Source organism: Oryctolagus cuniculus, chromosome 4, assembly GCF_964237555.1.
Source record: "Oryctolagus cuniculus chromosome 4, mOryCun1.1, whole genome shotgun sequence".
In the NCBI taxonomy this organism is placed as follows: domain Eukaryota; kingdom Metazoa; phylum Chordata; class Mammalia; order Lagomorpha; family Leporidae; genus Oryctolagus; species Oryctolagus cuniculus.
Window position 1 is genome coordinate 122,445,611 of NC_091435.1, and position 17,248 is coordinate 122,462,858.

The following is a 17,248-nucleotide window of genomic DNA, read 5'->3' on the forward strand; positions in this document are numbered from 1 at the left end:
AAAGAATAAAATATTTATGAAAGTGGTTGGAAACTATAAAGCACAAAGATTGCAGACATTCTTCAGAAAATGAAACATTATTACAGATATTTTAGTTGTTTTACCACATATGCACTAAAAGAAGCTTCCTCTTTACCTTATAATATTAGAAATATAATTACCAAGGTTGCATGTCCATAATTCTATAAATAAGATATTAAGGTAGATAGAGAAAATTGTGCCTTGAAAACTGTGAGAAAGGATGTCTTCTGATGCTGAAGAAAAATCTCTCTTCCAAATGCTTCCTCAGACTCATGAACACACTTGGCATAAGATAATAGTGCACTTTTTTAGAAAACTCTAATAATGTTTGAAAAGGTCCTATCAAATTGAACAACAGTGAGAGCAAAAGTAAAGGAGACAAAAGAAGTTCTTTAAAAAAAAAAAAGATTTATTCATTTATTTGAAAGTCGAAGCTACACAGAGAGAAAAGGAGAGGCAGAGACAAAGAGGTCTTCCATCGGCTGGTTCACTCTCCAGTTGGCCGCAATGGGCGGAGCTGCACCAATCTGAAGCCAGGAGCCAGGAGCTTCCTCTGGGTCTCCCACGCAGGTGCAGGGGCCCAAGGGCTTGGGCCATCCTCCACTGCTTTCCCAGGCCATAGCAGAGAGCTGGACTGGAAGAGGAGCAGCTGGGACATAAACTGGTGCCCACATGGGATGCTGGTATTTCAGGAAGTGGCTTTACCCACTATGCCACAGCAACGGCCCCAGAAGAAGTTCTTAACTAAACTTACCATCCCTCCTCCTTCTTTGTGATAATCATCTTCCATTATCTATGTTTCTGTAATGTAATAGTTCAAAGTTTAAAACTCAGATTATGTCATATTTCTTTTAAAGGCAAGAGGAGAGGGGGAGAGAAGTAAAATGAGAAAGGGAGAGAGACAAAAGCTTCCCAATTCATTTGTACTAAAGATTCTCTCTCTCCCTCTCTATAACTCTCAAATAAATAAGTCTTAAAAAAAGGGACAGATGTATGTATTTTCTAATTCATTATAGTTCTCTATAGTTTAAATTGTAAAATTTATTTTTTAAAAGATTTGTGGGGCCAGCGCTTTGATGTAGTGGTAAAGCTGCCGCCTGCAGTGGTGGCATCCCATATGGACATGAAAGACTTCATCCTCCCCCCGCCCCCGCCTCTCTGTAATTTTCTTTCAAATAAATAATTAAATAAATCTTTTGGGGAAAAAAAGATTTATGTTATTTGAAAGGCAGAGTTAGAGAGAGAAAGAAGAGAGGGAGGGAGAGAGAGAGAGAGAGAGAGAGAGAGAGAGAGAGAATCCTCCATACACTGGTTCACTCCCCAAATGGACACAATGGTTGGGGGTGAGCCAAGCTGAAGCTTGAAACCAGGTACCCTGTCTGGGTCTCCCATGTGGGTGGCAGGGGCCCAAACACTTGGGCCATCTTCAGCTGCTTTCTCAGGCACTTTAGCAGGGAGGTGAATGGGAAGCGGAGGGCCAGGTCTTGAACTGGCTGGCACTCATATGGGATGCCACCTGCTGTGCCACAACACTGGCCCCTGTCATATTTGATTTTTAAAAAACAACTCTGTTCTAGTTAAGCAATACACATCTTTTTTTTTTTTTTTTTAAACAGGCAGAGTGGACAGTGAAAGAGAGACAGGGAGAAAGGTCTTCCTTTTGCCGTTGGTTCACCCCCCAATGGCTGCTACGGCTGGCACACCGCGCTGATCCGAAGCCAGGCCCCAGGTGCTTCTCCTGGTCTCCCATGGGGTGCAGGGCCCAAGGACGTGGGCCATCCTCCACTGCACTCCTGGGCCACAGCAGAGAGCTGGAAGAAGAGGAGCAACCGGGATAGAATCCGGCGCCCCAACCGGGACTAGAACCCAGTGTGCCGGTGCTGTAGGTGGAGGATTAGCCTATTGAGCCGCGGTGCCGGCAACAATACACATCTAACTGGGGGCTGGTGTTGTTGTAAAGCATGCTGGGTCACCATATGTGACACCAGCATCCTATATCAGAGTGCCAGTTCAAAACCTGGCTGTTCTGCTTTGGATCTAGCTCCCTGCTGATGCACCTGGAAAGAAACATAGGATGGCCAGAGTATATGAGTCTCTGCCATCAACATGGGAGACCAAGATGGAGTTCTGGGCTCTTGGCTTCAGGCTGATCCAGCCCTGGTCATTGTGGCCATTTGAGAAGTAGACTAGCAGCCAAGAGATTTCTTTCTCATTCTGTCTCCCCCTTTCTCTCTGTCATTCTGCCTTTCAAATAAATAAAATAAATCTAAAATAAGAGAAATGAGTGAGTAAACATTAAACTGTTCAACATCACAGAAGAAGTAAGTGGTGAGGGCAGGCTTAGATCTTTTTACTATTTATTAACATCTCTCCAGAGATGAACTGAAGCAGGAAACCATTTAAAAGGTAATGAAATAAAATTTTGGTAAAACATTTGGTGTCTAAGGAGATGGCAATGGAAAGGACAATAAAAGGATAAATACAAGTAAAATTCTAAATTATTATAATTAAGTTTGCATGGTCAAAGATAAAGCTTTCAAAGTTTTGAATCAAACTACAAATTTTGCTGTATATATAATATGATCATAAATACATTAAAATCTCAGACTTCAAAGTTATGTTTGGTACAGTATGCATGACACCTCATAGTTACACTTTGTTTAATGTTACTTTCTTCACACATACATATTTCAAAATCACATCACTAATAATCATGGCTAATTGTTCTAGCTTTTAATCCAAATTGGTAACATCATGAATGTTTATAAATATAATACATTGCAATAAAATGGTTAAAAATAAAATTCTGGGGTGATCCAGAGCTAGAGTAAAAGACTATGTTAAATCGGTAGGATGTCCAGTGAACACTATCCACCAAGTTGTGCTAACTATAAGACTAAAATAAATTCTATCCCAAAAATCTAACATAAGAGCTGATGCCTTTCCTCAAATCCAATTCAAGGTGATGAAGTTGAGTGTGCCTTCCCTGGCAATTCAAGTAGAATGTAACATAACAGTGGGTGCTATCAGAGCTTCTTACCCAAATACCTCAACTTTAGCAACAGGTTAGACTCTAAGCGCAAATCTCACTAAACTGGATTCAAGTTCTTCTTAAGCCTCTGCCTCCCATTACCTTTTTTTTTTTTTTTGGTTTATATTTAATTATACAACCCACACCTTGAGTTCATCACCAAAACAGAGAACTAGAACCTTGACAGTAAGTTCTGCTTTGCCTGTGTGCTCTTGTGCTATCCATTCATCTGCTTCCCCTCACCATCAAGTTCTCATTAAAAACAATACTGGATGCTTTTCAATGGAGTATAATATGTTACATCATATTATGAAGCAATATATGCATGGGATTGAGCATCAGAAGCAAAGTTTGGTGAAAACAGCTACTTAGTGGCAATGAAGTAGTGCAGTGCTTTTGTAAAACAATTCAGCACAAATGTACAATTAATATCCTCTTCTCTCAAACACTTATTTCTACAATAATCAATCCCAAGAGAAGAATACAAAGTATAAAAATATAATGTATAAGAGGATGTTCAACACAGTGTTAATGGTAAAGAGGAAAACCTAGAGACAATAAAATGGTTCAATGTGAAGAAAATGATTAAGAAAAGAAGTACTATACATTGAACTAAGGTCCTTTATTTACCTAGGCCACAAGTTTAAACTGAAAACTGTCATGTCATACTTTTTGATTGTTTCTCAAATTCACAGAACCTAGCTCTTTATCCTTAATATAATATAGAATGCTAAATTAAAAAATGAGTGGACAAGCTTGCACTGTCAGATCTGTTTTATAACAAACTTCAAAGTCATATCAAAAGATAAAGAAAATAGATAAAACCTTGATGTAAAACTTTATAATTATATATATAAAGGGAAACATATTTTCTGAGCTAGATAACATGAGCATTATCCTTTAAAAGTAAGATTTTAATACTCAAATTATGAACTGGAAATATTTTTTTCAAAGCAAAATGCCACTGAAGGATGAATGCAGAGTATAATAAAGAACTACATTAGTTGGCTTTATCCTACAAGAGAGTCAAAATAGGAAAAGCCCAATAGCAAGCCAAATTTTAATAAATCATGCTTAATTAAAAATAAAAATAAATACATAAAATACAAGTGATTTGTGAAGTAATAAGGAGGAGAATAGAGATTCATAGTCAAAATTAAAACATTTATCAACTTTTTTATGTGGTAATTTACTTCCGTTACTGTTTCAGAAAGCTAGTTATCATTCACACTGGTGCTCCAAATCTCTAGACTGCAGATACTTTGTGTGGAATAAAGAATTAATAGAAAAGATATTTAAATCAATATGTATTTTCTTAATCAATAAGTACCAAAAATATAACAACTATTATTTAGAGGTGTGAAATTACTTTAGACATCAAAATAATATATGAATAGATGTTATCTAGAACATACAGTCCAAATGAAATTGAAGGATTTATTAAATAACACTGTCATTTCCTTTAGAACAATGTGAATCTCAATCTAAACATTATTATTTATTCAAAGGTTGAATCAAAATGGAACATAGTCTTAAATGTAAAACTAAAAAACTTTTGGAAGCAAATATAGGAAGAAATCATAATGTGGCATTATCAAAGAATTCTTAAATGTGCTACCAAAAGCACTGTCTATTAATAAATGATCAAAAGGCTGTCATCAAAATTAAAATTAAAATTGATCTGAATCGTATGAAAATATAAAATGAACTAATAGCATTATATTTAGCATTATACTCCAGCAATAAATAGATCATGTGTGGTCATACATATAATCTAAACTTAAAATATGTGAAAACAAGAATTTTCCGTTTGACTTGGCAATAAGCATGCTACCCCAATTAGATTTGTTACTTTTTTATTTAGCGAAAATTAATCATAAACACTTACCAGCAGCTTCAAGAACCAGTTGTAGTCTGGCTTTGGCTTGCTCAGCTGGTGGCTAAAAACCAATCATAAAAGACATTTACAGATCAGATTTAGTTGATGGAGCTTTAAAATCAATGCACTGTATATGTGAGTATCAGAAAATTTAGAGACGCTTATCATAATCAATATTAACATCCATCTACATATTAACAAAATTTCGTCACAGGAGTACTACCGATTTTCTCTCACCTTCACAAATTATACTTTTTGTTATTATTCATAGGATTCAATAATGACATTCTTTTTTTTTTTATTGGAAAAGGGCCCCTTTACTACCCAATGGTGTACCAATCAGAAATAACATAAATAACTGAAATATCATGAGGCAAAATTCACATATGTGATTATGTGAATATTCTCTAGTTGTATTATTTCTTCACATATGAAAACATGCAAGTGACCTATTAGAATATAAATATAGTAGAAATTTGAAGTCTAACATCTCAGGCATTTTTAACCATAAAACCAAATATTTTGGTTTTCTAATGATTTGAAAGGAACAACCGTGTCAAAGACAGGGCACAATATAACTTCTATGCTTTTAATTCCTACTAATGGTCCTAAAATTGTTCTCAGTGATCCTTGACTCAAAGGAGTAGATAATGCTGAAACTGAACTACTTTCCTACTAATAATCTTACACCGGGACTTCTGCATAACAGCCTGATAGTATGTAAACTATAACATGGATTGCATCAAGGTTACCTAAGATCTGCTGAAAACTGTTGTCAGTATTCAGGACTTTACTTCACCACAAATTTATAAAGATAACCATAATAAACTAAATAGGTAATTTAAAGGGAAAACCTAAATAACTCCATGTTCACATATAAAAACAGCATTTTAGAATTAACATTTCATGTGATACATTTGAATATCATGTTATTTGTGAAAAAAATCAACCTGAATGAAAAGAATTAAATAACTGGGTAAAGAAAGATATGCTCAAGAAGGCTTACGAATTTGAGCAGTGGCACAAGCATTTGGTTTAGTGGTTACAATATCTTTTAGGATATCTGCTTTTCATATTGGAGTGCCTGGCTTGAGTCCTGACTCTGCCTCTAATCGAATGCACATCCTTGGAGGCAGCAGGTGTTGTCTTAAACGCCATGGTCTCTGCCACCCACCTGGGAGATCTACAGTGGGTTCCAGGCTATTGGCTTCAGCATTACCCACTCTGGCTGTTTAAGGCATCTGGGGAGGGAACCAGCAGATAGAAGATTGACCTCTCTCTTTTTCTCTTCCTCTCTCTGTCTCCCTCTGTCTCATCCTCCCTCTCTGCCTTTCAAGCAAAAGTGAAAATAAATAAATAAATAAATAAATAAATAAATAAAGCAAATGATTTGGGGCCAGCATTATGGTGCAAAAGGTTAAGCCACAAACTGTGATGCCAGCATCCCTTATCTGAGCACCAGTTAGGTCCCAGCTACTCTGCTCCCAATCCAGATCCCTGTTAATGTGCTTAGTAAAGCTGGGGAAGATGGACCAAGTACTTGGGCTCCTGCCCCGCCAGTGGGAGATTTGGATGGAGTCGCATGTTCTTGGCTTCAGCTTGGCCCCATACCAGCCATTGTGGCCATTTGGCGAGTGAACCAACAGATAGAAGATCTCTTTCTCTCTGTGTCTCTCCTTTCTGTGATACTCTGCCTTTCCAATAAAGAAAATAAATCTTGGGGCCAGCATTGTTGCATAGCAGGTAAAGCCAAAGACTGTGATGCTGGAATCCTATATGGGCACTGGTTAGTGTCCCAGCTGCTCCACTTCCAATCCAGTTCTCTTCTAATGTGCCTGGGAAAGCATAGAAGATGGCCCAAGTGTTCGGCCCCCTATACCCATGTGGGAGACCCATATGAAGTTCCTGGCTCCTAGCTTTGGTACAGGCCAACCCTGGCCATTGAGGCCATTTGGAGAATGAATCAGTGGATGGAAGATCTCCATCTTTCCCTCTCTCTCTCCGTACCTCTGTCTTTCAAAAAAATAAGTTTTTTGTAAAAAATAAGAATGGAAATGTGAGAGGAAGGAGAAAGAATGGTGGGAGTAAGGAAGGGTGGGAGGCAAGGTGGAATGAATGTTCCTAAATCTGTATACATGAAATGCATGAAGTTTATATTTCTCAAATATAATTTAAATATAAATGAAAGGGTAAATTTAAAAATAAATAAATCTTTAAAAATGTCCAATTTTTTTTCCTTGTAGCTGTCACAATCCTACTGTTTGACTTGGGACAGTATTGTATATCATAGAACAATGATAGCCCTGTAAACAGAAGCCTGATTTTATAAATAGGTTTCACTGGAACACAGCCAACTCATTTACATATTGTCTATGGCGCTCTGTGCTCAATTCAACAATAGAAGTTGAGCATCTGTAGCAGGAGCCTTATAACCAGCAAAGCCTAAAAGAACCATGATTTAGACCTTTAAAAAAGTATGCTGACTCCTGCCACAGAAGATGGAGAGAGTTAGAATTTTAAACATAGAAGTGATGTGCTAAGTCTGCCTTTAGATACATTATTCTAGCAAAATGTTTGAGGATGAGTCGAAAGGAATGTGACTGGGGCAAAGAGATCAGCAAGGTGGCAATTAAAGAATTCCAGGTGAGATGATGAGTACCTGAGCAGAGGCAGGAGTAGAAAGCTGGGCAGGAGGAATTCCGTTTGAGAAACATTTAACGAGGAAAACAAAGGGACTGACTGGATTATTGTGGGAGGTGTGAAACACAAGAGTATGTTGTACGTTTGTAGGGGGGATGTATTTAAACATTCCATATGAAGTTATAAAGCATGGAAAATATGTGACTTCAAATTAAAATGTCACAGCAAAATATCAATAGAAGACTGTGTGACATCTACTGACTATAATTTAACAGTCATAAACAAAAATGTGTATGGGGCCAAGCAGTTAATATAAACATTTATGATGATAAATGGCAACTGACATTCATCACTAGTATTAATACTAGCATTAGTATTAGTAGTAGGGAGCTCAGAAACTGTAGAGCAAGTGCCCCAGCTCAAGGAAGCTGTGGACACTCAGCATCAACTGATTGCTATAATGCAGAAGTGCAAGCCCAGGCTTATGAAATTTGTTAATTTTTCACAAGAATTAAGTCACCATGAAAATTAATACTATGTGGAACAAACAGTATTTCTCTGCACTAGGTTCAACCCCAAGACCTCTGCCATCTACTTACCACACATAGTAGAAACTTGATACTTTGTGCAATATAACATAACTAGAATAGCAAGAAAGATATGATATACCTGGCTCTAAGCAAGCTAAGAATTATAAAGCATACATTTAAGAATGTCCTTGTAAGCAGTGAGTATTCTTTGATAGAAAAATCCTAGACACTTTACTGGTTAAGTTTTTTTTTTTTTCATTTCACAGAGAAATTTTTTTTTTCACCAGAAGCCTTTCATTTGAAGACTATAAACTTCATGCATCTCATAACTTTAGAAACAGTGATTCTTCCCCCTGTACCACCCTCCTACCTGCATTCTCACCCCTCTTCTTCCTCCCTCGCCTATTCCCATTCTTACTTTTTACTAAAATCTATTTTTTAAAAACTTTTATTTAATGAATATAAATTTCCAAAGTACAGCTTATGGATTACAATGGCTTCCCCCCCATAACGTCCCTCCAACCCCCAACCCTCCCCTTATCCACTCCCTCTCCCCTTCCATTCACATCAAGATTCATTTTCAATTCTCTTTATATACAGAAGATCAGTTTAGCATACATTAAGTAAAGATTTCAACAGTTTGCTCCCACACAGAAACATAAAGTGAAAAATACTGTTTGAGTACTAGTCATAGCATTAAATCTCAATGTATAGCACACTAAGGACAAAGATCCTACATGAGGAGTAAGTGCACAGTGACTCCTGTTGTTGACTTAACAAATTGACACTCTTGTTTATGGCCTCAGTAATCACCCTAGGCTCTTGTTATGAGTTGCCAAGGCTATGGAAGCCCCCTGAGTTCACCGACTCTGATCATATTTAGACAAGGCCATGGTCAAAGTGGAAGTTGTCTCCTCCCTTCAGAGAAAGGTACCTCCTTCTTTGATGACCCATTCTTTCCACTGGGATCTCACTCGTGGAAATCTTTCATTTAGGTTTTTTTTTTCCCCCCAGAGTGTCTTTTGGCTTTCCATGCCTGAAATAGTCTCATGGGCTTTTCAGCCGGATCCGCATGCCTTAAGGGCTGATTCTGAGGCCAGAGTGCTGTTTAGGACATCTGCCATTCTATGGGTCTGCTGTGTATCTCACTTCCCATGTTGGATCATTTTCTCCCTTTTTCATTCTATCAGCTAGTATTTGCAGACACTATTCTTGTTTATGTGATCCCTTTGATTCTTACTCCTATCATTATGATCAGTTGTGAACAGAAATTGATCACTGGGACTAGTGAGATGGCATTGGGTTTAACAATTAAGAATAACTTAAGACATAGGAAGAGTATACAGAATAACGTATACTCAACTTCCAATAAAATATTAACAATAATAGTAAAGTCTCCTATTCCATGAAATCCTAAATCTTCCTCCATAGCATCCCTTGCCTCCCCCCATTATAGCCACTATTTTGAAAATATAGTGATGACTAAACCTAGAGATTTCTGATAGTTAATGTTTAGGATAAAGATAGCTGCTATGATATATTTATTTTTCACCAATTATTCCCACAATCTGTAACATACAACTTCATAAAGAAAGCCAGAGAATAGGATTTTTAGTATTTGCCTCTACTAGTAAATGCTGGACTAAAATTAAGAAACACTGACTCCAAATTTCATGTTCCTTCTACCTCAATCACTATCATACTCATCAAGTCACAGTAATTAATTTACAAAGATTCAAAAGTATAATAAGGTTTTCATTCTTTTCTAAAAGAAAATAATCCAAAACAATGCAGTTGATATAGTAAATAAAATGATTCCATTCTAAATACATTTGCCTGTGGTGATACAACTTCCTAAATTTTATCTATGAAATACAAAGATGAACTCTGACAATAGGGATAAATGTTATTAGATTTTTAAAGTAATCTGTATTTGGTAAATATTTTGACTTTGATGAAATTTACCACTCAACTATTTTTCTTGGATGGGGTATGTAGATACAAATACTCTCTCACTTTTTGCACAAGCAAAATGATGTCTTTTTACTGTGACTGGTGAATACATTGAATGAATATGGAATTCTTCAGTTGCAATCTTTCTCAGTCACCTGTTTCTTGAATCTGTCATTTAAAAAATTTTTAATTTATTTATTTGAAGGGCAGAGTTACACAGTGAGACACACACATAACATGCACACATGAGTGCACACATACACATATGTGTGTGTGTGTGTGTGTGTATTAGAGAGGGAGAGAGAAGAGACAGACAGAAAGAAATTTCTTTACTCTGTTGGTTCATCCCTCAAATGGCCTAAATGGCCCCAATGGCTGGGTCTGAGCCAAGGAGAAGTCAGGAGCCTGGAACTCCATCCCGGTCTCCCATGTGGGAGGCAGAGGCCTAAGCACTTGCGATATCTTCTACTGCTTTCCCAAGCCCATTAGTCAGGAACTGGATCAGAAGTGCAGCAGCTGAGACTTGAATTGGCATTCATTTGGGATGCCAGTGTTGCAGGTGGTGGCTTAACCAACTGCACCACAATGCCAGCCCCTATAACCTCAAATCTTTCACAAGGACTCCTCTACATGATTTCTAGACAAGAATTTGTCTCAGAAGAGGGAAAACATTTCAACAGGCTGCTTGGCGGGAACTCTGGGCCCCACTTGCCTTTCTATTATCAGAAAGCTGCTTGGCTCAGAAAAAGTAGTCCTGGAGATGGGATTTAGAGAGGAGAATGAGAGAACACAGTCTGATGTAAGTTGTTATCAGTCTGATTGCTCTCTGTAGTTACTTTATAGGAAAAGATTAAGGAGAAAGAAGAAAGAGTTTAAAAACATTTTATCATTTATTTTTAGATAAGTATGATCATATAATCTAGCTCAGGAAAAAATCACTTTTGGGGTTTCAGTGCCAAGATATCTAATGCTTTAGCTATTTGACTCTGTATTATATACTTCAGCATTAGTATGAATCTCATCAGAACTGGTACATGGTACGTATGTTATTCAAAATAATAATAACACCAAACACACATGTATGGAATTTCTCAAAGAATCTTTAAACAAGGACATATTTAAGGGTACAATGTCATAATTGTGCTGTATTTAGGAAACTTATAGAGAGAATATTATAACCAATTTAAAAATAATATTCCTTATATCAAAATTAGTGATATAAAATTAGATAAACAAATATCATCAAAATAGATCTACAGAGAATATAAATATGATTCTCTTATAAACATAAATTGACAATAATGGAAAAGTAAGAAAAATAATAACTTTAAAGATTTTTAAAGGCTGTATTAAAGTTAAAACTGTCAACAAAAAAAAAAAACTAGAACAACACTGTACTACAATTTTAACTCTTAGAAGGAAAACTGTACTGCTGCTAGAAATTCTTATGCAGGACTTAAAAATGCTAAAGTAACAGAAATCCTTTGATAGAAGGAGAGGGCCTAGGAGTCTTCCTCTTGCTTCTTTTCCTCTCCACTGCAGCCATGTATACCAACTTATTTCCACTTTAAGATCCAGGTTAGAGAAGAGTACTCATATTCTCAAGCAAAACAAATGCTCTTAAGATCAAACTTCAAAACAAAACCAAACAAAAAACAAAAGCATATCAGCCTCATGATGACTTATGCAGTGGCCCATTCTCAATGCCTAGTCTCTTTTCTTAGTCTCACCCTGAGTTCACTATAAATACACTGAAGTTTTAGATTCTCAAAATACTGCTGAGGCTAATTTCCAAATCCAGAAAAATCCTTTGAGTCTTGGTTCTATAAAAAGAAAATCAAAGAGAAGCTCATCCTGACATAAAACTGATCTACACTAAACTATTTGCTCATCCTTCTCACTTCCATTTGTATTCAGCTCCCTGAACCATTATGGAATTTCTAAAAGTTGATGAAGCTGAAGTCACTCCACCTGCAAACAACAGTTTGGGAGTTGGTAAGGACAGGGAAGTGGAAAGTCTGAAAGAAAGATTGAGGCTGAGCCAAAGAGAGAATTCAGAGCTGGAAACAAAACTGGGCTAGCAATATTTTGCCATATCAAAATTAATATTAGTTTGAATGGTTTTTGGATACTACCCTCAATTTCATATTATCATAATCTCTCTTGACATAAAAAGAACATATAGTAACCCTTAATCTACTTATGAAATTGAAAACTTACGTTTGAATAAAATGTACAGTTTCAATATTTTGGATCTTGTAGGTGTGAAAAGTACTATTGAACTCTTATAAAATCTTGACATAAAATTCAAACATTCAAAATATATTACTTTCATTTGTTCAAAAAGTTTACACATAGCCTCTTATGTAGAAAGGACTGTCCTACAAGTTGAGGATAAAAAATGCATAGACATAATTTCTGATTCCAAGAATCATAGAATAATCAAAGAGGAAGAAACTTCTGGAGCTGGTGCTGTGGCATAGAGGGTAAAGCCGCTGCCCGCAGTGCCAGCATCCCAAATGGGTGCCGGTTCAAGTTCCAGCTGCTCCACTTCCAATTCAGCTCTCTGCTATGGCCAGGGAAAGCAGTGGAGGACGGCCCAAGTCCTTGGGCCCCTGCACCCACATGGGAGACCCAGAAGGAGCTCCTGGCTCCTGGCTCTCTTGATTTCGGAGTGGTGCAGCTCTGGCCATTGCGGCCAACTGGGGAGTGAACCAGCGGATAGAAGAACTCACTCTCTCTTTCTCTCTCTGTGTAACTCTGACTTTCAAATAAATAAATATTAAAAAAAAAGAAAATAAACTTCTATTTATTAAATATCTACCTTGTGCCAAGCATGTGTGTTATTTTTATCTTTCCTTAAAATTTTCTCAAACAGGAACTGGCGTTGTGGTGTGGTTGGTTAAGCCATTGCCTGTGATGCTGGTATCCCACATGTGCACCAGTTCAAAACTCAGTTGCTCCACTTCTGATTCAGCTCCCTGTAAATGTGTCTGAGAAAGCAGTGTAAGATTCACCAAGTGCTTGGGCCCTTGCACCCACGTGGGAGACACAGAAGCAGCTATGGGCTCCTGGCTTCTGCCTGGCCCAGCCCTAGCTTGTTGCAACCATCTGGGGAATTAAGCAGTAGATGGAAGATCTCTAAATCACTGTCTCTCCTTCTTCCTCTCCAACTCTGCCTTTCAAATAAATAAAAAATAAATCTTTAAAAAATTTTCTCAAAGCTTTATTGTGGTCTAATTACAAAAGTACAATAAATTTAATATACTTAGTATTTCACTTTTAAACTCAGCACAAATATTTTGAAATGCAACCATGTTGTTCTATCAATAGTTCATTCCTTTTCATCGCTGAATAGTATTTCATTGTAAGGATATATTGTAACATCTTTATGCATTCACCTGTCAACAGTATTTGAATTATTTCCAGTTTTGCTGCTGTTGTTACAAAAAATACTATAATCATTCAGGTACAAACCTTTGTATAAATGTGCTTTCTTATATCTTGGGTAAAATCCATGGCTGGATCATGCAGTAATTATATCTGTAACTTTTTAAAGAAAATACCAAGTTGTTTCCAAAATGCATCTTGATTATCACTTGGCATATCAGTCTTTTTATTTTCAAATCTCTCACAGATATGTAGAGGTACCTCAGTACAGTTGTTTCTCTATTGAATGGTGCTGTTGAACACTTTTATTATGTGCTTATATATTATCCATATATCTTCCGTGGTAAAATGAATGTTCAAAGCTTCTGTCAATTTCTCTGTTGTAACAAAGTACTTTCTCTCATATATAATTTCCAATTTTATATGCAAAGTCTGATTAGATTTTTGACAAAGACCACCCCATCAACTTCTTCTTTTATGAATGATGCTTTCTATGGTGCTGTATCTAAGAAATTTTAACATGTTCCCAATTCACAAAGATTTATCCTTGAAGATTTGAGGTTTTTTTTTTCTTCTACATGTAATTCCATTACGGTGGAATGAGAAGGCCATGCCACAGCAACATTCCATGATATGTTTTCAATTAATTTTTGTATATTGTAAACAGTATGCACTGAAGCCTTTTTTAAATTTAGCAATATAGTTATCCAGTTTTTCCAGCACCCATCTGCAGAAAAGATTATCATTTTTCCACTCAACTGCCTTTGTAACTTTGTCAAAGTAAACCTGCCATATGTACTCTAAGTATCTTTCTAGACTATTCTGGTTCATGTGTTTGCCAATCTGGATGCCAATATCACACTATCTTGAGTACTACAGCTTTATACTAACTCTTGAAATCAGATACAATAACTCCAAATTTCTTGTTTTTAATAGTATTTTCAAAAAAAAAGAGAGTAGTTTCAGTTCTTCTAAGTTCTTAGCATTCTCAAAAGACAGACGTTTGGGGGAATGATAATGGTATGAGAAATAATAAGTAGTAATAAGGAGTAATACAATCTGCATATAATGAGTAAGTTAAAACCAAGCAACATGACAGAAAAATGGCAATTTTTAAAGTGATCCTATGAGTTCCAAATATATGTCTATTAATGTCTATGTGTTATATATTTTTCAGCCAATATGAGATATGTCCCTGAAAGCATAGCAACCTGAAAAAAGTAATATCTCTTTTGAAAAAATATAATAGCTATTATTTATTTTACACTAATGGTGTTCCAGAATCTATGCTAAGCTTTTTTCATTCCATATTACAACTTTAACAAGTCAGGCATTCTCAATACTATCTTTTAAATGAAGTATAAATTAGCATAACTCACAAAGCTGACAAAGTGGCAGAATTTGAAATTGAATCCAAATCACAAAATCTGTTTTTAACAATATTACACTGCCTCATAGCTTGAAATTCATTGATTTATTAATTTTCATAGGGTAATAAAAGACAAATATAATCATTTTTAATTGCTAGAATAGACTATACAAAGTTAAAAATAAATAACCGTTTAGTCTTTGGATGCTTTCACTTATGACCTTAAAATTATGAGTGCCTTCTAAAAATCTCATTTTAATCAAGCTTTTACAGATGTACACCTTTAAAAATATTAAACATATTTGTAATATAGGTACTGTGCAGTTTCCTTTAAAGAAAAAGCAATCTTACTATGACAGAGACACATATCAAAAGCTTATCATATTTCAAGCTACATTTCATTTTAACTGTTACTATAATTCTATCTCTTAGAATCAAGGTCTAAGCTAGAAATATTACAAATAGCTCAAAAGCAGATTTATCTTGCCTCTAGAACTTAGCACCAAGTTAGTTTAAATAAAGAACCCCTAAAAAGAAAAAAAAAAAAAGTATTCCATTCTCAAGCAAATTCATCTTAAGAGTTTTACCACTTTCTCTAAACAATTAAATATTTACAAAAAAGTCATTTAACAGCTATTTTTAATTAAAAACCAGAGAATATATCATCTTATAAGTGTCATTTCACAGATGCAATGTTAAATTAAAGACATGAAATGGAACTTAAGGTTACAAAATCCTATAGGACTATTTAAGCACCTATCTTCACAATCCATTATTAAAAGAGTACTTAAGAGGTTTATGGAAAATGGAATTAAAAGATAAAGTTATTATGAAATCCATGTATACCCAGGGTCTCCAAAGAGTTCATGGAAGAAAGCAATATAAGAAAAACATGCATGGATTTCAAAATTTTTAATCAAAATAAACTTTTCTTTTAATTCCATTTTCTATTAATTTTTTCTTTGTTAAAGATTTTATTATTATTATTTTTTGAAAGGCAGAGTTATAGAGAGGAGAGACAGAGAGAGACAGAGATCATCCATCTACTGGTTCACTCCCCAAATGGCCAGGGCTGGGCCGGGTAGAAGCCAGGGTCCAGGAGTTTCATCCAGGTCTCCCACATAGGTGCAAGGGCCCAATACCTTGGGCCATCTTCTGCTGCTTTGCCAGGCGCATTAGCAGACAGCTGGATTGGACGTGGAGCAACTGGGACAGAAAACAGCGCCCATACAGGATACTGGCATTACAGGAGGTGGCTTTATCTGCTACAACACAAACTGGTCCCTTCAGTGAACCTCTTGAAATACCTTCATTATACTATACAAATACACAGCCTGTTTACAATCTGTAGCTGCAAGTGGCAAATCTGAATATTTGTGATATTGACAATCTGAATATTGTGATACAGACTGTATGACCCATAAAACATTTACCTGGCCCTTTATAATAAAAAGGTTGACCCTGATTCAGACTATTGTTGACCTCTGATCTAAACTACTGCAGTTGTAAACTCTCCATTTATCCTGTCCATTCTAGATGCTGCTGCTAAAATTATCTTCAAAATGAAAGGTTTCAATTAAGTTGCTACTTAAAAAGACCTCAATGACTTTATTACTTCAAGATTAAGCATAAATTACCAATTCAATTTTTAATACCATCAATAATATCCCAATTTTATTCTTCTATTTTACTTTCAACCAACATTTTAGCAACACATTGCCTCTCACTATTTCTCAACTATGTCCTGTGTTTTCTTTCCTCTGTTTTTATTTCTTCACAACCTTCTACTTGGAATCCCCAACTCATTATTAGTTGTAGAAATGCTAAATAAAATTCTGCTATCTTTCTCTACCTCTACTTGATTGGCTGGCTAAAATACAGATTGTTTCACAACTCAGAGAGTATTCAAAATCTTTATTAAAGTGGTATAGGCTATCTCTCCTAAATGTTTTCTAAAATGAAAGAGTACATAGTGATATATAAGGAAAACTTCAGATAGTCTTAAATTTTGTTTTATTTATTTATTAAGATTTACACTTTTATTTTGAAAATCAGAACTAGAGAGAGAGAGAGGGAGACACAGAGAAAGAGAGATCTTCCATCCACTGGTCCGTGCCCCAGATGGCTGCAATTGCAAGCACTGGGGCCACGCCAAAGCCAGGAGCAACTTCATCCAGGTTTCCCAGGTAGGTGGCAGGGGCCCAAACAGTAGGGCCATCTTCCATGGCTTTCCCAGGCCCCCAGTAGGGTGCTGAATCAGAAGCAGAGCAGCCCAGATATGAACTAACACACCTATATGGGATCCTGGAGTCCAGACAGCAATGATACCTACTATGCTGCAACACAGGCCCCTGAACTTTATTTAAGTATAAATATATTTTTTTATTTTCCAGCATCTTTATAAGGTATCTTCTTGTTTGGTTACTGCAACTTTA

General features: G+C 36.1%; 1 protein-coding gene across 3 annotated transcripts in view; it reads right to left on the bottom strand.

The window, feature by feature from the left end:
- Positions 1-17,248, bottom strand: part of RSRC1 (arginine and serine rich coiled-coil 1) — a 453,198-nt gene that overhangs the window by 185,286 nt on the left and 250,664 nt on the right. For all 3 annotated transcript variants that reach the window (XM_070072602.1, XM_070072601.1, XM_070072603.1), the window contains one exon: positions 4,941-4,992. In XM_070072602.1, the coding sequence (XP_069928703.1) occupies positions 4,941-4,992 (52 nt within the window). The remainder of the gene's footprint in view (positions 1-4,940; positions 4,993-17,248) is intronic.